Source organism: Cetorhinus maximus, chromosome 36, assembly GCF_964194155.1.
Source record: "Cetorhinus maximus chromosome 36, sCetMax3.hap1.1, whole genome shotgun sequence".
NCBI classification, from domain to species: domain Eukaryota; kingdom Metazoa; phylum Chordata; class Chondrichthyes; order Lamniformes; family Cetorhinidae; genus Cetorhinus; species Cetorhinus maximus.
This window is the reverse complement of record NC_135914.1, coordinates 7,184,644-7,212,403: the sequence shown is the minus strand read 5'-3', so window position 1 is coordinate 7,212,403 and position 27,760 is coordinate 7,184,644. Positions and strand designations below refer to the sequence as shown.

General features: G+C 44.6%; 1 protein-coding gene across 1 annotated transcript; it reads right to left on the bottom strand.

The window, feature by feature from the left end:
* On the bottom strand, positions 1-24,033 carry LOC144672265 (uncharacterized). The gene is made up of 6 exons (XM_078534105.1): positions 22,382-24,033; positions 19,747-19,876; positions 6,839-7,075; positions 4,949-5,111; positions 4,538-4,657; positions 1-2,112 (listed from the first exon to the last, which is right to left on the bottom strand). Exons 1-6 carry the CDS (start codon positions 23,486-23,488, stop codon positions 1,926-1,928), a joined length of 1,944 nt encoding a protein of 647 aa, XP_078390231.1. The 5' UTR covers positions 23,489-24,033; the 3' UTR covers positions 1-1,925.
* Between the last annotated feature and the right edge of the window lie 3,727 nt (positions 24,034-27,760).

Genomic DNA, 27,760 nt, shown 5'->3' with positions numbered 1-27,760 from the left:
CATTTGTTAAGTGTTTTAATTAAACGTACATTTTTTGAACAATTTAGGACAATTCAATGATGACAGCTCGTCATTTTTTACTGCCTATAATATTCCACCAGCAAAAGAGGTAAACAATAAGACCAAGAGTTTGTATTTTTTTTAATAAAGAGAAACAAACTTTGGAGTGTCAAAAGTTGCTAACCCTCGAGTGAAGCACCCTGGGACATTGTAGTATGTTAAAGGGACTATATAAATACAACCTGTTGTTCCAGGTGAGTAGCAGACATCAGGAACAAGATAATACTTGTATTAATCTCGCCCCTTACTTTGTGAAATACCTCAAAACACTTTGCACAGTGAAATCTAGCAACTGTTGTCAAGTGGCAAGTTAGTTGTTTATATATTTTTTTGCTGATTATAGTGAGAGTTGCTGTTGCTGGGAAATGAGGTTCCTTCTCAGCGAAAGCATCAAGCACTCCCAGCACAAATTACATACAAAGTAAAGCTCCCTCTACACTGTCCCCATCAAACACTCCCAGCAAAGGTACAGCACGGGGTTAGATACAGAGTAAAGCTCCCTCTACACTGTCCCCATCAAACACTCCCAGGGCAGATACAGCACGGGGTTAGATACAGAGTAAAGCTCCCTCTAATTTGTCCCCATCAAACACTCCCAGGACAGGTACAGCACGGGGTTAGATACAGAGTAAAGTCCCTCTACACTGTCCCCATCAAACACTCCCAGGGCAGATACAGCATGGGGTTAGATACAGAGTAAAGCTCCCTCTACACTGTCCCCATCAAACACTCCCAGGACAGGTACAGCACGGGGTTAGATACAGAGTAAAGCTCCCTCTACACTGTCCCCATCAAACTCTCCCAGGACAGGTACAGCACGGGGTTAGATGCAGAGTAAAGCTCCCTCTACACTGTCCCCATCAAACACTCCCAGGACAGGTACAGCACGGGGTTAGATACAGAGTAAAGCTCCCTCCACACTGTCCCCATCAAACTCTCCCAGGACAGGTACAGCACGGGGTTAGATGCAGAGTAAAGCTCCCTCCACACTGTCTCCATCAAACACCCCCAGGACAGGTACAGCATGGGGTTAGATACAGAGTAAAGCTCCCTCTACACTGTCCCCATCAAACACTCCCAGGACAGGTACAGCACAGGTTGAACGCAGAACTCCTTTTACACAGTTTGCACAATGTGCCTGAACCCACTATCAGCATACCGGTCCTTTTTGTATCAATGTACTATTTTCCCACTCTCCACTTCAACTGTGCTGTGGCCTCTGAGTGAAATTGCCAATTTAGAGAGAACCAAGGAGTTAGGTTGAGGGTACTGTAGACTCACGTCACATTTGGTCAACAGAACAAAGAGATTTTCATCCCATCATCCTGGGCTGAATTTAAAACCAGGTTCCGGGATGAAACTTAAGTATGCGCCACCCAAGCACCCAGTTCATTTCTTATTCAATTCCAGTACATTTCTTCATGTGTTTCTATACTGTTTGTCCCTGGGCTTGAAGATGTGCTATTTTGTGATTATATTCTTTCTCCTTCCACTATTTTGTCAGAAGATTAAGTCTGTTGGTGTCCTCCCAGCCGCTCACCTCTGCTGGTCTGGAGGCCCGGCTATAGTGTGCGATTTGTGGCTATGCTATCTCTTCTCGTACCTGTCAGTTGGTTTGGAAGCTGTCTGTCTGCATATTGCTATTGCCATGTGCAATATCTGGCTGCATCCTCCCTATCTCTCTCTCTTTCTGTCAGTTGGAGTTGGTTGGGAAGGCTGCTGTTGAGTGTTCTCCAGCTATGGTTTCTCTCTCTCTCTATGTCCTCCTTGTCTGTTGGTCGGAGTTGACTGGGAGGCCGCTGTGGGTGTCTTTTTTATGGACTATTGTCTCGTCATCGGGTTGTACAGACGAGCAGTTGCACAAATTATTGCTGTTTATTCTGCACAGGGTAAAGGAGAGTCATGTGTTCCGCATCCTTGAATGGAAGCTTTTCATTGCAATAGTAATGCACCACCTCAGGAATACTGTCAAAGAGGGCGCTGTTCTGATTCAGTGTATATTTATTGTCTTTTGTCTGGGCTAGAATGATGTGAACACATCCTTGGCTGGTTCTGTACAGAGTAGACAAATCACAGGAGAGAGTATCAGTATCATCAAGAGACCATAAAATCATCAGAAATAGGAATTCAGCTCCTCAAGCCTGCTGCACCATTCAATAAGATAACTGTGGCCTTAATTCCATTTTTCTGCCTGTGGCAACCCCCGCCCCCCATAACCCTTGACTCCATTGTAGATCATAAATCTGTCTTACTCAACCTTCAATATAGTCAGTGACCCAGTCTCTACTGCTTCCTGTGGAAGAGAATTCCAAAAATTAACGATCCTCTGAGAGAAGAAATTCCTCCTCATCGCCATCTTAAATGGGAGACCCTTATTTTTAAACTGTGCTCCCTAGTTCAAGATTCCCTACAATGGGATAGATCCTCTCAGCATTTAACCTGTCAAGGCCCCTCAGAATCCTCTATAGTTCAAAAAGGTCACCTCTCATTTGACTTTTGTTACCCATCCCCAAGTCCCCCTCGCACCAGTACTGAAGACTGCGCAGCACAGAAATAGGCCACTCAGCCCAACTAATCCATGCAGTAAGGGTTATGGGCACCACAGGCACCTCACATACTTCATTCAAATGGCCAGTCTTTATGCATGAACTGAAGTGAGTGTCTGCAGGTAGAGCATCACAGGTTTCCCTGATCTGAACTTCACCTGACTCTTTCTCCCTCTCTCTGCTCCCCATCAGGAATTAGTAGATGAAGAGAAGCAGGCAGGGCTGATTATTTTCCTCACTCTAAGCTAAAACCAATGTCACTGTAGCACCCAACTGCTCGGATCAGCTGGAAGTATCTGAGAGAGAGCTTTTGATGGACACAGCTTAATACCATCAAGCTGTGCTCTCAAACACTGATTAAAGATTGGACACCTGGTGGAACATTGATTTACACCCATGATGAAAACATTAATTTGTGGGCATTGAATAAGTCAATTTCCGTGTGTGGGATTTTTATGGTTGTTTTCGGATCACATTCAGTGATTCTGTCCATTTTTGTATGAAAACCAAAAGCCGTGTTGAAATCTCAGATCCTTATTCATAGCAACCTATGCAGAGGCTGAGCATTCCTTAATAGTTAGATGACTTGTGATGTTACCATTAATGACTGAATAAGGTCATTAAAAATGGCAATGGATCCATTCGTTTTACCTAGACAAATAGAATGCAAAAGCTTGGAGGTAATGTTGACGTTATGCAGGACCTTAGCCAGTGTTGGCGTACTCTACAACTTTGGTCATGATACCAAGGATATGAAAACAATGGAAAATGAGCAGCATTGATTCAGTGGGCTGTTACAAGGGAAGAGGGGCATAGAGTTATAAAGAAAGTTATTGGACTAGTAATCTAGAGACCTAGACTATTATTTTATTATTTTAGGGAATTTCAATTTAGTTCTTTTTAAAATATGGAAATAGGAAAATGGTTTTATTAAGTGACTCGGAAGCTATTGGATTGTCATAAAACTCACTGCTACACTAATGTTCTATACAGAAGAAAACCTGCTGTCTTTGCCTACATGTGGGTCTAGTCCCTGCACCAGCATGGTTGACTCTTAACTGCCCTCTGAAGTGGCCGAGCGAGCCACTCAGTTCTATCAAACCCCTCACCTTCACCACATGGACTGAAACAGTTCAAAAAGGGTCCACCAGGTCAAATAGGGCCAGATGTTAAATGCTGGGCTTGCCAGTGACACTCACATTCTGAGAATTCATTTAAAGAAAAACTTGAGACGTTAGGGTGGTTTTACTAGAGCTGAGAAGGTTAAGGACTTGGTATGAGAAATAGACTAGATGGTTCATATGGACAAAATTACAGATTTAGATTTGATGGGCTGAATGGCCTGTTTCTGTGCTATGGGGTCACATCTGAAAGATGGCAAAATCATGAGACTCAACACAGTACTTCAGGTCAACTTTCCTTCATCGTCTCATCCAATTCAGGTGTTGGTGTTGGGCAGTGTGGACCCTTTCATCTAACCCCTCTCTCACCTTACCCCATTCCCACAACTTGCGTCATATTCCTAGAAAACTACCCCTGCCTCTGCCCCATCCAAACTCCTGAACCCCATGCTCCTGTCTCTTTTTCTGACATCCTGCTTCTACCATCAAGTTTTCAGTCCCAACCCATTTCAGGATGAGGTAGAGCAGTGGCAAAGAAGGAAAAATAAGCAAATCCTGCCCCACCTGCCCAAAGAGCTGCGAGTTCAGAATTGGCCTGCTCAGTCACCTGAACAGCCATGGCAGAAACTCATGACCCTGAGTAGACGGCATCCTCAAATCGAAGGACAGCCAATCACAACCATGCTTTGCTATTGTCAACAAGTACAGCCTCGGGAATGAGGCTCAGACAACAACTCTGTTTAATTCCTGTTGTAACATATTTCAGGTACGACCCTCTGATGCCCAGTACAAAGCTTCCTGAATACTTACTTTAAGGCAAGAGAATATTTGCTGTTTCCTGACTCGCTGTTTCGTACCAGGTAACTGGCCTCCTTGCAGGCCTGTAGACGAGACTCTGCCTCCATTCGGGTGATGGCGCCGTGATACCAGCTGTGGAAAAATGGAAATGCTAGTTAAAGTTGGGTGAAGGTTCAAGGTGGAGGAAAAAAGATGTGGTAAATCAAGAAGTGATGATTAGATTATACCATGCTGGAGTCTTAGGATTCTGTTGATTGGAAGAGGGAACGACGTGTGCAATTGCACAGTTTGAACCGGGAAAGGAAAGAGTTAGAGATAGAGCGGCTCAATGATTTTGGATTTCAACAAGGAAAAGGAGGAAGAGTGTGCAGAATTGGGTACTGGGAGCTTTGGAGGAACAGTAGTGGGAATATGGTCACTTACACTTGTTTTTCTAAAGGGATGTTTGGATCCACCTTCTCTCCCATCTCACTGCTCTCTGGACTCTGTTGCCTCAGGACCTTCTGGGTCCAGCTTGGCTGCCTATGGTGGTGTTTGACCTTTTCCTCTTTGGGTGGAGATGATCTCTCTGTGGACTCGAACTGGACTGAGTGGGACAGACAGAAGGTAGCAAAAACTATTAGACAAAATATCCGCCAAGGGCCCACTCACCTTATTTTCCCAAAAAAACCAAAAATTTCTTTGCCAAACAGTAGATCACAACCCCCCTATTGTTTGTTCCTTTTGCTTGTGCTGAGGTCCTGTTCTAAGAGCCCCAGCAACCCCTCCGGCACTTCACCCAATTCTTCAAAGTGAAAGTCTTGACAGACTATTTGAACATAGGCAGTATCATAGCTGAGCCTGCTCATATCCGATGCACAAGACACAAATTTTCCAGTAGGTATCAGTAGATAGTGATCGGGAAAAGGGAAACTGACAGATTTTCCCTCTTTGAACCTGAGTTGCTGGAGTTGATTGTAGAGTCATAGGGCTGGATATTACGCTCCCCCCCAGCGGGTTTGAAGGTGAGGAGGCACATAAAATTCAGTGGGTTGCCTTCCCACCACCTACCTGCTCACCACCAACCTGTCTGAAAATTTACAGCAGGCAGGAAAGGTGGCCGGTGGCCCACCCACCCTTGGGCCTATTGATGCCCTTAGTGTCCAATTAATGGCCATTTAAGTGCTTCATCCCACCACTATTTTATCCAGGACAGGGGGAGACACACACTATGTGGCAGCTTTAGATGCATGGGCTAGGTGTCGGGTAAATGGTGGGGAATCTCCTTTGTGGGCCCTCTGGGCCCATCCGACACACCTCACTAAGATAACACCCACTTTTACCCTGCCCCTTGACCTCTTTAACTCAGTGCCCCATACCCCTTCACCAGAACAGCTGGCAGGCTCTGGTGAGACCCTCAACTCCAGACTTACCTAAATTCCTGAGCATGGTGGGACTGCCTGTAGTTCTAGCAAAGGCCACTGCTCCTAGCAGCACTGCTGAGATTCTGATGGGCTGGCAGCTCTCTAAGGCAGGACTAAACATCAAGGTAGGGGCTGAAGTCTTGCCTTCAAGCAATTAATGCTGCTCCCAGCATTAAGTTACTGTGGGGCAGCCACTGGGATTGTAGGTGGGCTCCCCACCACCTTCCCTGACATTTTAGCCAGGGGACAGGGAACACAGCGCCCTGTAAAATCCAGCCCTTGGCGTTACTATGGCATAGGAGGAGGCCATTTGGCCATTGAGTCCATGCCGGCTCTCTGTAGAGCAATCCAGTCAGTCCCATTCCCCACTTCTATCTCCGTAGCCCTGCGAGTTTATTTCCACATCAAATTAGTGATTGTCTCCGCTTCCACCATACTCGTGGGCAGCAATTTCCAGGTCCCCTGCATCTCTTGCCCAAAACCTTAAATCTGTGCCCCAAGTCCTTGCATGATCAGCAAATGGGAACAGTTTTTCTTTGTTTACCTTTTCGAAACCTGTCATCATCTTGTACACTCTGTCAAATCTCCCCTCAATCTCCATTGCCCCAAAAATAACAACCCCAGCTTCTCCAGCCTAACCTTGTAACTAAGATTCCTCATCCCTGGAATCATTCTGGTAAATCTTTCCTACACGCTCCCAAGAACCCTCACATCCCTCCTAAGGTGTGGTGACCAGACTGGATGTCAACTTTTGCCCGAACTGAGGTAATTTACCTCAGCGCACAACAGTGAAGGAACCCCAGCCCTTCCTGGCCTAGATGACTCAGAACCGCATTAGCTGGTCCCTTTATCTGCCTGAACCTCCTGCACAAACAGCGAACAGTTCTACCTTCAGAGCTTCCTGCTGTACCTGTGAGTGCTTTTACGATCTGTTCTGTCTTCCACTCCCAGGGCTGCTCATACTCTGCTGCGGGACGCTCATCATTCTCCGGCAGACAGCTGTCGATTGGCCGCTGGTTTCCTGTCCTCTCTAGGGCGGAGTTCCCAAGTGCCTCCTGCTTTGTCCCCATTTCCCCCGGTTCATAGGGACTGTCATACAACAGGGACTGCTTCCCAAGTGGGTCCTTCGATCCTCGTCTTCGGATTTCTAAATTGGGGGCAAAAAAGTCAGTTACTCTACTAACTTGGGAACATACCAAGAGTGGGAGCTCTGACCTGCTCAGGGATTATATAAATTATTGCCATGTTGGAAACGAACCCCACTGTGTGATATTTGAAAAGAGTGGATTGAATTAATGCTTCTATTAAAAATATTGGTGAAAGGAACTTGTCACAAATGCGTTAAAACATTCCTACAAGACCAAAGTAGGCAGGAATTTCAGCCACTGCTTTGGATAGATTTCCATTCCCCAAGTGGTTAAAAGAGCCCTCAGCCTGGGTGGAAAGTCTGTAGTTTTGGATGTGAATTTGATTGGTGGTGGTACCCTAAGATATTGACATTACTGAGACGAAGTGTCCAAGTTGATAGATGATTTCTGTAACTACCACTTGGATGTAACAGGGGAGGATGGCACAGTGCCCATGGAGCACAGTTAGTGTTCCGCGACAGCCAGTGCATTCAATAGAGGAGCACAGAAAGGAGACGATAAAAGGTGCATCTGTTCTACATACAAGGCCACTGCATTCGTACTTCTAGTTCTCCAATGAGTGGGATCCCCAATGAAAAAAAGACTTGCATTTCTATAGCACATTCACAACCTCAGGATGTGTTTTACAGCCAATTAAGTTATTTTGAAACGTAGTCACTGTTGTGATATATTGTAGAAAACATGACAGCCTAATTCACACACAAAAAGCTCCCACAAACAGCAATCAGATAACGGCCAGATAATCTCTTTTTAAGGTATTGGCTGTAGGATAAATATTGGGCAGAACAGTGAGAACTCCTTTACCCTTCCTCAAATATCCTTCACATCTACCCAAGAGGGCAGACAAGGCTTCAGTTTTATCCAAAAGATGGCACCTACAATAGTGCATCACCTCCTCAGTACTGACCTTCTGACAGTGCAGCTCTCCCTCAGTGCTGACCTTCTGACAGTGCATTGCTTCCTCAGTACTGACCCTCCGACAGTGCAGCACTCCCCCAGTACTGACTCTCCAACTGTGCAGCGCTCCCCCAGTACTGTACTCCGACAGTGCAGCGCTCCCTCAAGGCTAACCCTCTGACAGTGCGGCAGTCCTTCAGTACTGACCTTCTGACAGTGTGGCACTCCCTCAGTACTGGCCCTCCGACAGTGCAGTGCTTCCTCAGTGCTCACCCTCTGACACTGCAGCGCTCTTCAGTATTGACCCTCCGACAGTGCAGCGCTCTCTCAGTACCTACCTTCCGACAGTGCAGCGCTCCCTCAGTACTGACATTTTGACAGTGCGGCGCTCCCTCAGAACTGATCCTCCGACAGTGCGGCACTTCCTCAATAGTGACCCTCCGACAGTGTGGCACTCCCTCAATACTGACCCTCCGACAGTGCGGCACTCCCTCAGTATTGACCCTCCGACAGTGCCGTGTTCCCTCAGTACTGACCCTCTGACAGTGCGGCGCTCCCTCAGTACTGACCCTCCGAACGTGCAGAGCTCCCTTAGTAGTCACCTTCTGACAGTGTAATGCTCTCTCAATACTGCCCTATGACAGTGCAGTATTCCCTCAGTACTGACCTCCAACAGTGCAGCATTCCCTCAGTACTGACATCCAACAGTGTAATGCTCTCTCAGTACTGACCCTCTGACAGTGTGGCACCCACAATCTTCTGACTCCCAAGACAAGGAATAGGGATGTGATGTACCTGCCATATAAGCTGACTGCCTTTTCCTCAGCTCCTGACAGCTTGCTCCTCAGGTGATCATCCTCTGCCTTATATAAAACTGGATCTCTTTTAAAATCAGCTCTATTGGAATAAATTAGGAGGTTTTTTTTTGCTAAGCAGTGCATGAACCTGTCAGAACCCAGGTCATTTATAGTGGCAGCCTGCTAAGCCAGCGGTTTCTGTCTGTGCATACCCTGGGGACCTGCAGCATTCGGCACCACAGGCAGATGTCACGCAACCTGAAGGCAGTTTCAGGGAGCAGGTCAGAAGGCAACATTTTCACTGGGACTTTTTAATATCAATTCACTGTTCACAGGAAGTGCAGACTGCACAAAAGAGGTTGTGCAGGGCAGGTCCATGAAGAAATGACTGAAATTATGCCTTGGGATACTAGTGTGACTGTGCATCACACAACAGACAATGGAAAACAGGCAGCAGGCCCCTAAATATAAGAAATGAGTGTATTGGGTGTAGGCTCTTCACCAGACCTGCTGTGTATTTCTAGCTGTCTCTTTTGCTTTGTCTATTTTCTTTCCTCCTCCCCTGAAGGTGTTGCCCTCTTCCCAGGTTATGACTCTCTGAACACCTCCCCCAAATGGCCTTCCTTCATTGGGTGACCCTAGAGGGGAGTCCTTGTGAGTCTCACACAGCCCAGCCTGATCCTCTCCATACTTGACAAATCCACTTGTACACAGACGCAGACACTTTCCAGCAGGGGCTACTGGATAGGGAAAGGGGATCTGATCTTTCAGTGGGCAACTGTGGTATCCATTTTATGCACAGTGAGATCCTGCAAGCAAAAATGAGATGAATTAATTGTCTGTTTTTGGTGGTGGTGGTGGAATGAGGAAATATTGGGCAGAACACCAGGAGGACTGCACCTCCGCATCCTCACCAACAACCCCTCCCCTCACCCACGCAACACGCTCTTCTTCCTGAACAGGCATTTGGGATCTCGGTATAATGTCTCATCCAAAGAACGCTACCCAGCTCAGACAAGCAGCAATCTCTCCATATTGGAGTTTCAGGTGATATCATGTGCTCAAGTCCAGAGGTGGGCCTCCACCCCATAACATTCTACTCAAAGGCAAGCTGAACTGACATAGTTCAGTGGAAGGGCCCATGGATTTTAACCCATATGGTATGCACCGTTCAGCAGTAAAATGGTTAATCCTGCGTTCTCGGAAACCTGTCTCCTTTCTGAAGATTTCCAAATGTGGATGTGTTGTATTGTTTCCAGGGTGCAGTTTCCTCAGCCTGTTTCCTCCCTCTCTCTCCTGCTTCCTCTCTGGGCCTCACATGCCACATTCGTACTGAGGAAAGGAAGTCTTTGCTTGCAGCAATGGGATTGTTGCTGTTAGCCCGGCGTCGCCCCTGCTCCGGCGACACTGGGCTTGCATGCTCAGGAAGCCGTGTTGTGACAAAATAATCCTGCGGCCACAGTCCATCACTTCATAATTATCAACAAGCACCGGTTCAGGTCTATAGGCAGGTGGTTGATAGCTGAAGGGAAAAACTTGCCATCACTGAGCCCTTACAAAGCAAGGAAGCAATGAGTTTAATCTCTGCTCCACATTGATTTATCTGATCTTAGTGGAAATAGCAAAAGAGATGCTACCGTGGAGTTTAATGCTTATGGGTAACAGAGGGAGAAAATCAGGTAGACTTCCTGCTCCTGATGCCAGTCCAGTAATGCCTGCTGAAAAGTGCTTGCATGTGGGTGTCAGGTGAAGGTAGAATTGGCCTAAGCTTGGATGTCTACCTCGCCGCTTCCCCATAACTTACTTCCACAGTGTTGCTATAAAAAAATCGCAACAAGAAGCACATTTAGGGTGTACATGGTTCCGCGTTTTCCTTGCTGTTTCTGTATGGAAGTGCCTGGGCTATGTTTCTCCTGTTAGCTGTGGCCCAGTCAGTAGCATTCTTGTTTCTGAGTCAGAAGGTTATGGGTTCAAGTCCCACTCCAGAGACTTGGGCAGAAAGTCTAGGCTCATGTTGCAGTACTGCACTGTTAGAAGTGCTGTCTTTTAGGTGAGACATTAAATTAAGGCTCTGTCTACATTTTCAGGTGGAAATCAGAGATTTAATGGTACTGCTTTGAAGAAGAGCAGGGAATTCTCCCTGGTGTCCTAGCCAACAATTTTCTATCGACCAAAATCACCAAAGCAAATTATCTGGTCATTATCTCATTGCTGTTTCTGGGCAGATAGTTCTACATTGAAATATGACACTGGTTCAGGTTACTTTTTTAAAATCTTTGGCCTCTAGTCCCATTGGTCTTATTTTAAAATATCCAAACTCCATAATATATTTTGCATGCTCCAGTGAAGTATGAAGAAACAGGGGCTGGGTTTGGCTCCACAGAAGCTTTCAGTAGTCGCAAATCCTTCATCTATTCTGTTCAGTACAAAGTATCCCAGTAATGAGCAGACACAGGTGGATTTAAAACAAAAACGGAATTACCTGGAAAAACTCAGCAGGTCTGGCAGCATCGGCGGAGAAGAAAAGAGTTGACATTTCGAGTCCTCATGACCCTTCAACAGAACAAAATGGTTCTGAAATAAGTGGAGTTGGAAGTTCCCAATTGCAACTGAGCTGCAATCAGGGATGAAGCACCGTGAAAATGATACTTACCAGTTTATATGGTATGGCGAAGGGGATGGTGGGGGGGGCAGTTGTAATTTTGACTGCGGTATTGTAATCTAGGCCACAGCCTGTTCTACATCTCTCTTGATTTTAATTTCCATTGCAGTCAGTTTCCAGAGCAAAGGATAACATGGGCATTCAATGACTAGGGCTCCAATGGGCCATCTTAGCACCTGTTCAACTGCACAGCAATAAAATCACATTCCCAGAAATTACATGGTGTAACACCCAGCACTCCTGTAACTTTCATGGTGATTAGAGAAAAAGAGAGGTTCTTATAATTTTTTATTATTTCAGGATGCAGCAGCAGGACCTGGCTGATTTATCCCCATTCCAAGTCCGGGGTAAAATAAAGACAACAGTAGTACCCGATTGTCACTCTGCGACTTTCTGTTTGTTTGAAGTGACATCTACACCCACTATCTGATTGCAATCATTAACTTCCCACTGTAGAAGTCATGCTTCAGCTATACAAAGCCCTGGTTATTAGCAGTTCTGAACACCACACCTTAGGCAGGACACATTAGCCTTGGAGGAAGAACAGCATATATTTACTTGAATGATACCTGGACTCCCAATTGTTAAACTATGAGGTGAGATTAAACAAATAGGTTTGTATGCCCTCTAATTTAGAAGGTTAAGGGTGATTTGATCAAAGCTTAAGATATTAAGGAGAACAGATAGGTTAAACAGCGAGAATTTTATTCTGCTAGTTTAGGAGTCTAGGACTTGGGGGATGCGGGCGGGGGGGGGGGTTGTGTGGGTGGGTGTGTGTGTGTGTGTGTGGGTGGTATAGGCAAAAAATTAGACCCAGACTTTTCATGAGCGAAATTAGGAAACACTTCTTCAGAAAAAAGATGATGTTCGATCAATTGCTATTTTTAAAATCTAAGATTGAAGGATTCTTGTTAACCAAATGTATTAAGAAATAAAGAGCAAAGGCGGGTATATTGGGTTAGGTCACAGATCAACCATGATATCACTGAATGGCAGAATAGGCTGGAGGGGCTGAAATGACCTACTTCTGTTCCTACGTTCCTATGTTTACAATTTGTGCTTCTGGCTCAGTTGGTAGCACACGAGTACCAGAATTGAGGGATCACTGCATTGTTAAACTGAGGCTCCATCTGCCCTCTCAGGTGGATGTAAAAGATTTCACAGCTACTATTTCAAACAGCACAAGAGGGTTTTCGCTGGTGTTCTGTGCTGCCTTTTATACCTCAACAAATTTGAGACATTGTATGGTCATGAAAGCTGCCACATAAATGTAAATCTTCCTTTTTCTGTTGCTAGTTTGATACTGATGCTAGCATAATGGCAGTTCACATGGAGTTAACATATTTAAAGGTAAATTTCAAAAATGTTGTTCCATAAATATCAGTGATCAGGAACTCGGCACAAACAACAGGCAGAAATTACATTAATAAAGAGAACAAAATCTTTTATTCTGGCCTTCCGCTGCGTGCCCGCTCACTTCCTGACATTCTATGCAGCTGGAGAATTATTAACCTTTTCCAGGGCAGATGGAGACCCTGCTCCTGCTACTTACTGAGCCTTCCTTTATTATTTCTTTTTGTCTATGGCTAATTTTCTTCCTTCCCCATCTTAGGACACTGAATCTCACTGGGGTTCCATTCCGCAGGTCGTGACAGCCCACCAATCCCTTCCTTAATTGGTCGCTTTCTTCGCGTCTGAGCCTGAGCAGTGGGCGTCAGTGTGGCTCCCGCTGTCGAGAACCTAATCCTAGCCTCCCTGATGTCCATGTACACGCACTGCACAGTGAGAGTTATGGTACTTAACAACTTGTATTTGTATAGCGCCTTTAAAGTAGTAAAACATCCCCAGGCACTTCATCGGGGAGTTATTGAACAATATTTGACACTGAGCCACATAAGGAGATATTGGAGCTGGTGGCCAGAAGTTAGATAATGCGGTAAGTTTTAAGGACCATCTTAAAGGAGGAGAGGGAGAGAGGTTTTGGGAGGGAATTCCAGAGCTTAGGGCCTGGGCAGCTGGAGGCACAGCCGCCAATGCTGGAGCAATGAAAAGAGGAAACGGGCCAGAATTGGAGGAGTACAGATAACTTGGATAGTTGTAGGGCTATAGGAAGTTACAGAGATAGGGGAGGGTATAAGGCTATGGAAGGATTTGAAAAAAAATGATTAAAATCGCAGTGTACAAGAATCAGAAGCTGGAATCCCATCTGATATTCGCTCCCTCAACCAAGAGTGTTGAGGCCACTAGCCGTATCTTGCTGCTGTCAGGTCAGTAGACAGCTAACTCAGACTCGAACAGCAGCTAACCACATGTGGCTGCTGAGGGACAGATGATAATTTCATTTACACGGGATTTGGATAAATATTTGAAAAGGAAGAATATAAAATACAGGAAAAGGGATCAAAGAGCTTCAGATAAAAACACCAGATTTAATCAGAGAAATGGCAGATGGGAGGAAGCTGTGACTGCAGATTCAAGAGAAAAAGAGATGCATAATTTATAATACAGTACCATATCTCTCCAAAACATCTCCAAGTGCTTCAAACGCAATGGGCCAAATTAGTTCATCCTGTGCTGTTATTCTTATGATTCTATAAGTTGATCTCAGGATGTTCCCATTCACAGCAATTGGGCTTTGCGGTTGTAAGATATACAGATTCCCATTGGCACCAGGCAGAGTAACACAATCTGTGTTACTTGGTATAAAGCTCCTCACATTATTAAACAGCACACCATCCTTGAGATAGTCAACAATTGCGTAAGTATATGAAAGCAGAGTGGTTGTGTTATTGGGTGAGTTATCCGGAGGCCTGGATGAATGATCTTGAAACTATGAGTTAAAACCCACCATGGCAGCTGGGGAATATGAATTCAATTAATTAAATAAATCAGGAATAAAAAGCTGGTCTCAGTAATGGTGACCATGAAACTAGCAGATTGTAAAAATCCATCTGGTTCACCACTGTCCTTTAGGGAAGGAAATCTGCCATCCTTGCCCTGTATGGCCTATATGTGACTCCAGACCCACAGCAATGTGGTTGACTCTGTCCTCTGAAATAGCCGAGCACATCACTCAGTTGTACCCAAAGAAGGCTGCCACCTTCTCAGGGGGAATAAGGGAGGGGCAATAAATGCTGTCCCTTGCCAGCAACACACACATCCTGTGAATGAATAAAACAGCTGATACAGCACCATATAAAAACAGAATCTGATGCCACTACATAGCCTGTAACCAATGACTGTGCCAACACAGTTGTGAGGACCCTGAAATTGTATTTTAAAAAGCTCTGTAAATGTTAATATTGTCGATTATGGATTTAGTATTATTAAATTGTGAGGATCATGGAACAATAGTGTCGATGACAGATTGAGACAGCCTCAATGAATGGTTACAAATGAGACTGCTTGGATGAGCAATGAACACACCCACTGCTGGCACCAAAATTTACGGAAGGATTAATTTAATCAGAAATGGGAGGCAGCTGCAACTGCAGATTTAAGGAAAAAAAGATTGGCAATTTTAAAGTACCATACCACATTGCTCAGAAACAGCTCAAATGACTGCACATACAATGTATTATTTTGAAATGCAGGAGACTGTTATGTAGGCTATGGGGAAAGAGCAGGGAAGTGGGATTAATTGGATATCTCTTTTGAACGGCTATCACAGGCACAGGTATGATGGGCCAAATGGCTTTGTTCTGTTCTGTAAGATTCTATGATTATATAGGCTAACGCAGCAGTCATTTTGGACATTGCGAAGTTGCAAAAGTAATGAGATAATCAATTAATTTATTCTTTGGTTGAGGGAGGTGTATTGACAGGCCACCAGGGAAACCCCTGCTCTTCAGAATGTGCAATGGGATCATTAACATTCAACTGAACCAGCAGGATAAGCAGAAGCAATTTTGGCTTAATGTTTCACTCAAAGACCAACATCTGTGAAATATAGCACTCCCTCACTCACTCCTTGGAGTGACAGCCTATATTCCAAACTCAATTCCTGGAGTGGGGCTCAAAGCCACAACTTTCTGACTCAGAGACCATAGTGCTGTCAGCAGAGACATGCTGAAAAGCTTGAAGGTGTCCTGGAGAGAAGTGGAGATCTCTTTTAAAAACAAATCAGTAAGAACATTTATGTCACGTAAAGATGATAATACACAAATTAGATAATCTAAAGCTGCCTACAGCAAGATGTTTGAGGCATTAAACATCGGAATAAAAGGGATGAGAAGCACCAGTAACTGTATAAGAATCCCTCTTTGTATTTTTGAGAATGTGGCAAAAAATATGAATGCAATTTTCTTCAACTGGTCTCACCATGAATGTAGGGTAGGGGGGTGAGGAAGAATGTTTAAAGGGACAATTGCTTGCACGAGCTGTACAGTAAATCAGCATCCCATTCACTACAGCCGGGTTCAGAAGTCGCAACCTCAAAGGTCAGCACTGACCTTGTCACTTCCCCCTCCCCTGGCGTCCCTTATCTCTCCCTCACACGAGGGCAGGAAAAAACTTGCCGCCTTCCGCCAGCGAGGCGTCACTTTCTGAAAACCACCCCTGACCCGGTCACAGGAACTGAGCTGCAAGGAAGGGAATGTTTAAAGGCTTGTACCAATGCCAGCTTTCTGTGCTTTGTCTCATCAGCATGGTATCCTCCCTCTTCTCTCCTAGTTAGTGGGATTACGGTGCAAATTTACCAGTGCTCTGCTCACACCAAAAGCTGGGTGCCATATCCCTGATGCTGCTATTTAATCTGCATGTGCACTTAAGGACAATTGTCCTCTCTTAGAATTGAGAAATGAAGGGACATGGCTCACATTACAGGATACCCAAAGATTTACAAGATTGTAAGAGATGAAGCAAATTAAGATAGAGTGATTAGGAAAAGCCACAATTAGATTTTAGATGTCCACAGATTCATTGTAGGTGACAGTTTTGAGGCCCTGGGGTGAAATAAATTAGAATTTTTTTGTTTTCCTTTTCTCAATGTATCTCTTCCTTCTTCTCCTGAGAGTGCAAGGTCTTGTTGGCATTCAACTTCCACAAGCAACCTGCAGTCCTTCAATACTTCATAGTATGGGAGTCTCACCAATGAGTGTCTGCTGGCTTCCTCTCACAGGGAGGCAAGCTGATTGTGGTTGTGTGGTTGTTGGAGGTCAGTCATCTCAGTTCCAGGACATCACTGCAGGAGTTCCTCAGGGTAGTGTCCTCGGCCCAACCATCTTCAGCTGCTTCATCAATGACCTTGCTTCCATCATAAGGTCAGAAGTGGGGATGTTCGCTGATGACTGTACAATGTTCAGCACCATTTGCGACTCCTCAGATACTGAAGCAGTCCATGTCCAAATGCAGCAAGACCTGGACAATATCCAGGCTTGGGCTGACAAGTGGCAAGTAACATTCACGCCACACAAGTGCCAGGCTATGGCCATCTCCAACAAGAGAGAATCTAACCATCTCCCCTTTGCATTATCATCACTGAATCCCCCATTATCAACATCCTGGGGGTTACCATTGATCAGAAACTGACTGGACCAGCCATACAAATATTGTGGCTACAAGAGCAGGTCAGAAGCTGGGAATTCTATGAAGAGTAACTCACCTCCTCACACCCCAAAGCCTGTCCGCCATCCACAAGGCACAAGTCAGGAGTGTGATGGAACACTCTCCACTTGCCTGGATGAGTGCAGCTCCAACAACACTCAAGAAGCTTGACATCATCCAGGACAAAGTAGCCCACTTGATTGGCACCACATCCACAAACATTCACACCCTCCACCACCGATGCACAGTAGCAATAGTGTGTACCATCTACAAGATGCACTGCAGGAATTCACCAAGGCTCCTTAGACAGCCCCTTTCAAACCCATGATCACTACCATACAGAAGAACAAGGGCAGCAGATAGATGAGAACACCACCACCTGGAAGTTCCCCTCCAAGTCACCCATCATCCTGACTTGGAAATATATCGCCATTCCCTCACTGTCGTTGGGTCAAAATCCTGGAACTCCCTCCCTAACAGCACAGTGGGTGTACCTACACCACATGGACTGCAGCGATTCAAGAAGGCAGCTCACCATCACCTTCTCAAGGGCAAGTAGGGATGGGCGGTGAATGCTAGCCCAGCGAGCGAAGCCCACATCCCGTGAATGAATAAAAAAAACTGGCTTCACCTGTTGTTCACATGGAACCCTGATTTTACCCATCCCTAATCCAGGGACTAATGAGAGTAATTACAATGCCGCCAATGCTGAGGGTCAGGAGATCAGAGAGCAAATGCTGGTACCTTCCTGGTTTCTGCGTTTCAGGTTGCTCAATGGGTAAAATTCACAGGAGGAGCCACTGAACAAATCAGTTTTGATTCGAATACATTGAAATTGTAGGAAAGACAAATTCTTGGGATTTTTGGATCTTAGGAAGTAAAATTAAAATTCAGGGATCAGCATCGATGAAAAATGCATTAGAGGAACAATGGCATCACTGAGTGGAACGCGGCAAAATTAACTCTCCTGTTCTACTGAATTCCCAATTTTAGGAGAGAGGGAAAAACAGGATGGGCAAACACTATGAGGCTTCTCTCGTGTACCATCCAGTAGCTAATCAACAAAAGCACTGGTAGTGGCCTGACAGCAAAAATAGCACACATTTCCCATGACAGCTTAGTGGGTAATTACACAGTGTGATGTGGTATCAAGCCACACAGCCTAGGATGCTCCCGGTTTGATTCCTGGTCTGTGCTGAGTCAGCTGATCTCAGCCAGGATAGGACTTGATTCCCACTATTAGTTTCAGCTGGACTGGATAAGGGAGTAAGAAAATAGAAAGCAGCCAGATTCACAAACAAGGGAATTTCTCACCTCAGCCCTAAATGGCTGAACCCTTATCCTGAGGCACAGGACTTGATTTTAACTCACTCAAAATCCATTCACTTCGAGTTAAAATTGGGCCTTATGAACCCTGGTTTCACACTCTACAGCCAGAGGAAACAGCTTCTTATCATCTACCTTGTCAAGCTCTCTCAAAATTTCATATGTTTCAATGAGATCACCTCACTCTTCTGAACTCTGGAGGGTATAAGCTCATTCTACTCAATTTTATTGGACAACCTTCATCCTAGGAATCAATCCCTTCTAAGGCAAGTACATCCTTCCTTAGGCAAGGAGACAAAACTTACACAGCACAACAGGTGTGGTTTCACCAAAACCCCATATAATTGCAGCAAAACTTCCTTACCCTTGTACTCCAATCCCTTTGCTCAGCTATGTCCCCCACTGTCAAATAAGTAACTGATGCTGACTGTCTAAATTCACAGGCCTCACTGCAACCTTCTCAAGGGCAATTAGGAATGGACAATAAATGCTGGCTTCGCCAGTGATGTCCAAGTCCCATGAATGAATAAAAATAAGCATAGTTGCTTGGCTGAGGTACCAGAGTGCTGCTGCAAGGAGATCCCAGGGATTCCTCACCCATGTCTGCCCTCTGCCTCAAAAAAGAGTCAGTGCCTTCAGGAGAGGAGGAGACTAAACTGTGACTCAAAGAATGGATATAATCCAAATAAAAAGAATTAAATGCCTCTTTAGTACTAAAGTCATGTGGGGTTTCACTGCAGTTGAATTCATGAGCCTGCCATCTGCACTTGGACTGAAAATACATTCCAAGTAAATAACCTGGATGATACAGTACGAACCTCTAAGAGATCCTGGCAGGAGTCAGCTACAAGTTTCTGAATGGGCAATGAAATGTTTCTACCTTTAGCGAAGGGCAAGCTAAAGTTTACGCAACTACAAATTATTGCTGTCACAGAGTATTTATGGCACAGAAACAGGCCATTCAGTCTTAACAGATCTATGCCAGTGTTTATGCGCCACACAAGCTTTCTCCCACCCCCTTCATCAATATATCCTTCTATTCCATTCTCCCTCCAGTGCTTAACTAGCTTCCCCTTAAACACAATTACACGATGCTAAAGGACACAATGCTCCCTATATGGAAATCTTGGTCACTGTCATTTTGTCTGTGGAGAGTAAGGTTGAACATTAAACAGAAGCTTGATGTTTCTTCACAGAAAATGATGAAGGCTAGTTGGAGGAAGAGTTTGTGCTGGGTTGCCTATATACTACAAGTGCCATTGTCAACCTATAAGGAGCTCCTTCTCAATATTTCAACCATGGATGGTTTACAATGCCTGTTTTCCACCAGTATGCATACTGTATCTCCAGCATACTGCACCAGTTGCTGTGCAGTTTCTGCAAACAAGCCAGATCGTGGCTTAGCCAAGATGAGCTGAGCTGCCCTACAGCTTAGTCACCCTACCTGTAATCATCTGCTGTGCGTCATACGGTTCCATGTAACCATCGTTCTCCCCTACCCGCTCTGCGTCATTTTGTCCTGTCTCTCGTTTCTTGGCATCATATGGATCTGCATAATCCTCCACAATGATGACCTGTAAGGGGAAGAGTTAAGTCAGGTACCTAATATTCAGAGTTTAAGAACTTGACTTGATTAACATAGTTTTCCTGTGGGATGTAATTACTTCTTATTTCTTACTTTTCCACTCTTTTAGTCTCTAAGTGCAGGATTCTACATCTGCTCCTCATCCTCTGCTAAGCTCAAGAGTATAAGACCAGTCCAAGATCACAGGCCCTCCAATTTTCCTTCCCTTTAAGCTGTAAAACATCTGCACTCTACCTAATGCCTCCTCATGGAGGGATTGATTGGTCTCCTTTCACCCACAGGAGATGTGTGAAACTCACCAGCTGCAGTGTCATAGCCTAAGAGCGAAGAAAGCTACTTTGACTGACAGTGTGGTCTGTACACGAATCAATTTATGCTTCCATGATGGGAGGACACAGGTAATGGGAGTAGCCTTTATATTAAATCATTACTTTAAGTAGCATGGAAGAACAACATTGGAAAATATAAACTAAAACTTTTGTTAAACTAAATTATTATAAGGGGGATAAAATATAAGTTTAGCACCCTTCTACTGTGTACTAGGATGGAGCTTTATGCCTGTGACTCCCATGTGGTGGGATTATGATCTCACCAAAAAACTATCATGGAGATTGGAGGATGAGACCAGGAAGAGAAGGAAAATCATTGTCAGAGGCTGGTGCACACTAGGGTGGCGTTGGCCATCTTTTGCCCAGTCCAGTGTACCTGAAGGATTGGGGTGTGCACATGCGTGTAACAAGTTTTCACTTACACGAACATGAATCTGCCTTGCACACCCTTGCATGTGACGGTTTTATTAAACCAGCAATTGTAAACTGGAACTTAATTGTCCCATTTTCAATGATGAAGCCAGCACCCAAAATCAAATGTTGCGCATTATCTACTAAGTGCCAGCTATGATTCAGTGGGTAGCACTCTCATCTCTAAGCCAGAAGGTTGTGGGTGCAAGTCATATGCCAGTGACTTGAGCCCATAATCCAGACTCACTCTCTCAATGCAGTACAGAGGGAGTGTTGCATTGTCACTGGTGCTGTTTTTCGAAGGAGACATCAAACCGAGGTCCCGTATTCCATCTCAGATCCCATGGCACAATTTCAACAGGGGATTTCTGCCCTCTGTCCTGGGGCCAATACTTATGCCTCTACCAAAGTCTTTCAAACAAATCATCTGGACACTACTGCACTTCTGATTGTGGGATCTTGCTGTGTGCAAATAAACTGCCAAATTTCCTATATTACATCAGTGACTGCACTTTAAAATGTACTTCATTGGCTGTGACACACTCTGGGACATCCTGAGATTGTAAATGGTGCTGTTTGAATACAAGTCTGTTTTTTTATTGACTGGGAGTTAATACTGAACAAATCGAATTCCAATAAACGGATTTTGTCCCTAATTTCTTCTCCGCTCCTTCTGCTGCTGGTTCTTGGTGGCTCAAGGTTCTACAACTTCTCTGCACCTCTTTCAACTGGCCATTCTTTACTTTTGGCAGAGAGTTGGGAGGTTAGTCAACTGTGGAAGGCACCATTAGATTCTTTCCTGACTCATTGTCCACATAACATGCTGTCCAGCAAGAGTCGCTGATCAGGATCAGGGTCAGGGTCATTGGCTGGTTTTGCTTTTGCCCATGGATATTGAGGATAATTGTAGTGGCACCCTAGCTGAGATAAAACCTGGAGCCTTCCTTCTCCATCTGGCTTAGTGGAAACCCGAACATTCCATTTACTCATTGAGCCATTAGAGGAACTCTCCCAACAGGTGCCTATGTACCATTGCTTCTCATGAGAATGTAGGCACTGGCGCAATAAAAATCTGAAATACTTTCCTCCTTTTTCTCTCTGAGTCAGTCTGTTGCAGGTTCCCACTTGAGCACAAAAAAACTGAGATGTTACTTTAGTGAGGTACTGAGGTGTACTGCAATGTCAGAGGTGTCATTTCTCAGATGGGACACTGAACCAACTTCCCATCTTCCTTCTCAGATGGAAGTGAAAGATTCTGTGGCCACTATCGGAAGAAGAGTTCTCCCCAAAATGACTTTGGGGAGATATTTGGGCCAATATTTAATCCCTCAACCAACATCTCTAAAAAGAAAAATCATATCACATTGGGAGCTTGTTGGCTGCCGTGCTTCTAACACTAGAGCAGTGATTACATTTCAAAAAAGTACTTCATTGACTGTAAAGAGCTTTCGAACGTCCTGTGATTATGAAAAGTGCTATAGAAATTCATAGCTATCTTTATTACTTACAACAACTGAACTGAGGTCTTGCCTGTCAATCAAGGTGGATGCACATGAGTTTTCTTGCTGTCCAAGTTATTATTACTCCCTCAACCTGAACCACCAAAAACACAATAAATCGTCATTGATCTAAAACTTTCTGTGGGTTATTGTTCATGCACAATGTATTTGCCTATGTAACACGTCACTGAACTTTAAAAGCACTTCATTGTGTGATGTTCTGCATAATGTTAAAGGGATTAAGCAACCTCCTACCGTGTCCTGTTTGGCTTTCCCACTTTCTTCATCCTCCACTGCATTTGGAATCCTGTTCATCAGGTTCTTCCCATTTTTCTCTTGATTTTCCACTTTGATCAGTCTGTGTTTGGGCGAAATGTAGCTGGACCCTGACAGCTTCCCGGCATTTAGTCCTGCTTTTCCAGAATTCTTCCCAGTTAGTTTCCCCAGATTCAATCCGGTCTTCCCTGGACTTTGTCCCGTTTTTCCAGATTTCAATCCATTTTTCCCAGTGTTTGTCCCAGTTATTTTTCCAAGATTTAATCCAGTTTTCCCAGGGCTTTGACTGGTTGTTTTGCTGGTTTTTGGGTCAGTTTTCCCAGTTTTCAAATCGGGTGTTTTCCCAGTGTTTGTTTCAGGTTTCCCAGTTTTCAAATCTGCCTTCCTGGCTTTCAGGTCTGTTTTACCACTTTTTACATCAGTTTTCTCTGCTTTCAAGTCCACCTTCCCAGTTTGTGAATCTTTTTTCCCAGCTTTCAGATCAGGTTTCAATTCAGTTTTGGCTGGACTCCTCCCTGTAATTTTCCCTGGATTCAAACCAAGTTTCCCAGAAAAACTTTGTGCCGATTTACTGGGATTTTGTGCCCGTTTCAACGATGGATTTTTGACAGGTTTTCCAATTTCTTCGCCATTCCCGGGATCCACGCTGGAATTTTTGTTGTTTTTTCCAGGGAGACTGTTTCCAATTTCCCCGGATCCTTTGGGTGGTTTCCCATTATCCTTCTTCATTGTCAATCCATTTTTTATTAGTCCTGTAGGAGTTTTCCCTTGAATGAGATTTTTATTTGACTCTGTTTTCCCTCGTATCAGTGTGCTGCTGCCGGTTTTTCCTTGAGTTCCGGCAGACTTCCCCTTCATCCCAGCATTTACCGCTTTTCTGAGTTTTCCCAGCTCAGATTCACCACGCCCTCTCTCTGCAACCCCTTTTACCTCTCTCCCAGTCCCCCGAGGGTTCATCTCACCCTGGGTGGCACGCCGATTCCTGTTTGCTCCCTCACAATCTGTTCCGGCTCGGGTTGCTCCTGTGCCCTCTGGCTTTGGCCGGGTCTTTAGGCTCAGCTGGAAATCCTTGAACCACTTTGCCATAGTGAGGAGTGGTAACACAACTTGCACGGCCACAGGCTTAGGCTCCTATCAAGTACAGTAACACCAATCCTGAAGGTCTTCAACCTCAATCTATGTCCCTTAAATACAGAGCGCTGCACAATCTTTGTTTTCACAAAACGTTAACCAGTTAATGAAAAAAAAATCTGTTACTACATCCAGGGTGTTTAGATCAGCACAACCTGATTTTGATCCAACATTTACATTTTCCTCTACTTTGTGCCTTTCTGGGATTCCAGTCCGAAAGCCTCCCTCCTTCCCTCTGAAGACCTCCGCCTGTTGCAGACGTGGGCTATTTCACACAGCTTGCTCCTCTCATTAGCCTTCAAACTCCACCTTCCTGCCATTGTGAGCTTGAGTGATGACAAGTACAGCCACTTCCACTTCTATGGACACCTGATAATTTAATGCGGCTGAAAAAAAAATGCGCACACATTTTCCATCTACAGCTATTGTACTCGTTCCTGTTTAAGTGGAACACAATCAGTCCCAGAACGAGCATTCAAGGCAGGAGCGACTGACCCTCTATTTTTTTGCACTCCTCCCTTTAACTTAAAATACAGTTGTTCGTATTGAGCTGTGAATCACAATGCTCCACTGCTATGCTGTTCTACACAGTGATGTGATACAATGAATACTGATTGATGTCCCCCAACCCTTCAAAACACCCTCTACATATAAGTTCTACAATAGGTGCTCAGTGAAAGCAGGAAGCACAGAGACAAAGAATTACAAAGTCTTGCGTTTATACAATGAGTCATCCCAACTCTCTAAAATGTCTCAAAGTCCTTCACATACAGCACGGCGAGTACCTCCACATCATGTCTTGTACTTACAAGATCCTGTGCTGGAACATGGGGGTGCTTCCCCTTACACCTGTGAGACCTTTTTTTTTCATTCTTTCATGGGATGTGAGCATCACTGGCTAGGCTAGCATTTATTTCTCATCCCTAATTGCCCTTGAGAAGGTGGTGGTGAGTCGCTTTCTTGAACCACTGAAGTCCATGTGCTGTTAGGAAGGGAATTCCAGGATTTTGAACCAGCGACATAGTTTCAACATGATATAGTTTCAAGTTAGGGCAGTGTGTGGCTTGGAGGGGAACTTGCAGGTGGTGATGTTCCCAAGCGCCTGCTGCCTTTTTCCTTCCTCGGTGTTAGAGGTTGTGGATTTGGAAGGTGCTGTCGAAGGAGCCTTGTTGCAGCTGTGCATCTTGTATATGGTACATGCTGCCACTGTGCATCGGTGGTGGAGGGAGTGAATGTTTAAGTTGGTGTATGGGGTGCTGATCAAGCGGACTGCTTTGTCCTGGATAGTGTCAAGCTTCTTGAGTGTTGTTGGGGCCATGCTCATCCAGGCAAGTGGAGAGTATTCCATCACACTCCTGACTTGTGCCTTTAGACAGACAGGCTTAGGGGAGTCAGGAGGTGAGTTACTTGCTGCAGATTTTTCAGTCTCTGATCTGCTACGGTAGCCACAGTATTTATATGGTTGGTCCAGTTCAGCTTCTAGTTAATGATAACTGCCAGGATGCTGATTATAACTAGCTAATCTGATTTTAGTGGTAATGCTGGTTGCAATGATCCTTCCAGTAACTGTCTCAGCTGGTAGGACAGGATAGTGCTCAAAGCAAACATCACTGAAGAGTTGCAATGGTTCATTGAGTAAAGGTACTTGTCAAGAACAAGTGCCTCTCAGAACATGTTATGAACAATTGTAGACTCTCAGCTGAGCTCTTCTTATGCAGCACAGAGGGTTGAACCTGAGTCTGATTTGCAAGGCTCAGTGCCACAGCCTGAGTGCATTTACCTCCTGAGGCATCTCAAAGGAAAAATAAATATTTAAGTAGCACTTTATCCCAAAGCAGTTTTCATAGAATGAATTACCTGAAGGGCAGGAACTATGGTCAAGAGCACAAACATGGAAGCTGTTTTTGTGCAAAGCATGACTGAATAAAAAGCAATAAAGTAAATGATCATTTAATCTGTTTTTTTTGGGTTGTGTATTTTTTCTGGTTAGTTGAGGGCTGAGTTTTGTTTGATAACACTCCAATGAAGCACCTTGGGACATTTTACTATATTAAAGGTGCTATCTAAATGCAAGTTTTTGCTGTTGCTTTTGGCTGGAACACTGGGAGAATGCTCTGCTTGTTTGCAAAGAGTGCCATCGGCTCTCTGCAATGTTTTCTTCCGTGCCTTGCAGTTGGTACCTCTCCTCAGCAACAGTAGGGCCAGATACTCAGTGGAGAAGGATTCACATCAAACTGTGCATTAGTGCATTTGCTTCATTAAAAAAGTACTTTAAGGGCGGGTAAAGACTCTCCCAGTTTCCTATAATGTGGTGGCTGAATATGACGTGTGATATTGTCTTAGGCCATACAACCCAGAACATCCATGATTCACTCTCCTGTCAGTACTCAGCTAGGATAGTTGCAGCACTATAATGTAAACTGTAGCTGGCTAGAAAGTACAAAAGGGTTCCTGATACATACAAACGTACAAATTAGGAGCAGTTGTAGGCCACTTGGCCCCTCGAGCCTGCAACGCCATTCAATAAGATCATGGCTGATCTGATTGTAACCTCAACCCCACATTCCTGTCTACCCTGGTAACCTTTCAAAACAACAATCAATGATAGTTTCATGGTCATTATCACCGTGATTAGCTTTCAATTCCAGGTTTGTTACTGACTGAATTGAAATTCCGCCAGCTACCAATGTGGGATTTGAACCTGTGCCCCCTGAGCATTAGCCTGGGTCTCTGGATTACTAGTCCAGTGATCTAACAGCTAGGTGGTAGTGAAGAGAGGAGGAAAAACATGGGGCAAAGATAAAGACAGAGGGCAAGGGAGAGAGAAAGGATGGAAGAAGGAAAGTACATGCATTACTATTGCACCTTTCATGACCTCAGAGCCTCTCAAAGTGTTTCACAGCCAATTAAATGTTCTTGAAGTGTACTCACTTTTGCAGTGCAGAGAAAGTTAGGGAAGGGATAGAGAATTGATGAAAAGAGGAAAACAATTAAATAAAAATTAAAGACTGATAAGGAACACATGTTAGTGCCATTTAAGTGCTCCAGCAGCTCATCTGATGGATGCATAAGGTACGTAGGATATACAGCACAGAAAGAGGCCATTCGGCCCAACCAGTTCATGTTGGTGTTTATTTTCAACTCAAGCTTCCTTTTAACTTTTCTCATCTAAATCTACCATCATAACTCTCTATTCCCTTCTATACTTATCTAGTTTCCTCTTAAATGCATCTATACTATTCGCTTCAACCACTCCTTATGATGGTGAGTTCCACATTCTTACCACTGATTGGGTAAAGAAGTTTCTTCTGAATTCCCTTTTGGATTTCTTGGTGACTATCTTATATTGAAGTGGAGGTCTTGTTGCACAGTAGGTTGTGTCCCTATCTCTGAGCCAGTTCGAGTCCCACCCCAGGAGTCCCTTTTTCAATAAAAGCAAAACACCACAGATGCTGGAGATCTGAAATAAAAACAGAAAGTGCTGGAAAAACTCAGCTGGTCTGGCAGCACCTGTGGAGAGAGAAACAGAATTAACGTTTCGAGTCCAATCTCTTCTTTGGAACATATGACTGTTGTTTTCTCAAGAGAGACCAAACCCAGCCTGTCAATCCTCTCCTGAAGTGTATACCCATGCATTTCCGGTAACATCCTAATACATTTTCTCTGCATCCTCTCCAATGCCTCAAAATCCCCTTTATGATATGGAGACCCGAACTATACACAGTACTTAAAGTGTGGTCTAACCAAGGTTCGGTACAGTTTTAGCATAACTTCCATACTTTTCAGTTCTATAATAGGAACAGGAGGAGACTATTCAGCCCCTCAGACTTGTTAGATAGGAACGAGAGGAGGCCATTCGGCCCCTTTAATGTTACATATGAACAGGAGGCAGCCATTCAGCCCTTCAATCCTGTTTCTTTTTCTTTTATTTGTTCATGGGATGTGGGCATTGCTGGCTAGGCCAGCATTTATTGCCCATTCCTAATTGCCCTTAAGAAGGTGGTGGGGAGCTGCCTTTTTGAACTGCTCCAGTCCATGTGGTGTAGGTACACCCACAGTGCTGTCAGGGAGGGAGTTCCAGGGAGTTCCTGTTCCAATATTCAATCAGATTATGGCTGATCTGCATCTGAACACCATCACCATTTGGCTCACCATCCACCTTTTCCACAAATGCAAAATATTGTGGTGCTGGAAATCTGAAATAAAACCAGAAAATGCTGGAAAAAA

Excerpts from the sequence above, each read along its gene's own strand:
- LOC144672265 (XM_078534105.1), bottom strand. The coding sequence starts at position 23,488 with ATGGCAAAGTGGTTCAAGGATTTCCAGCTGAGCCTAAAGACCCGGCCA. Across the intron at positions 7,076-19,746 it reads CGCACAGCAGATGATTACAG|AAATCCGAAGACGAGGATCG; the intron begins GTAGGGTGACTA and ends CCCCCAATTTAG. Across the intron at positions 4,658-4,948 it reads ATCCCTTTAGAAAAACAAGT|CTGGTATCACGGCGCCATCA; the intron begins GTAAGTGACCAT and ends ATTTTTCCACAG.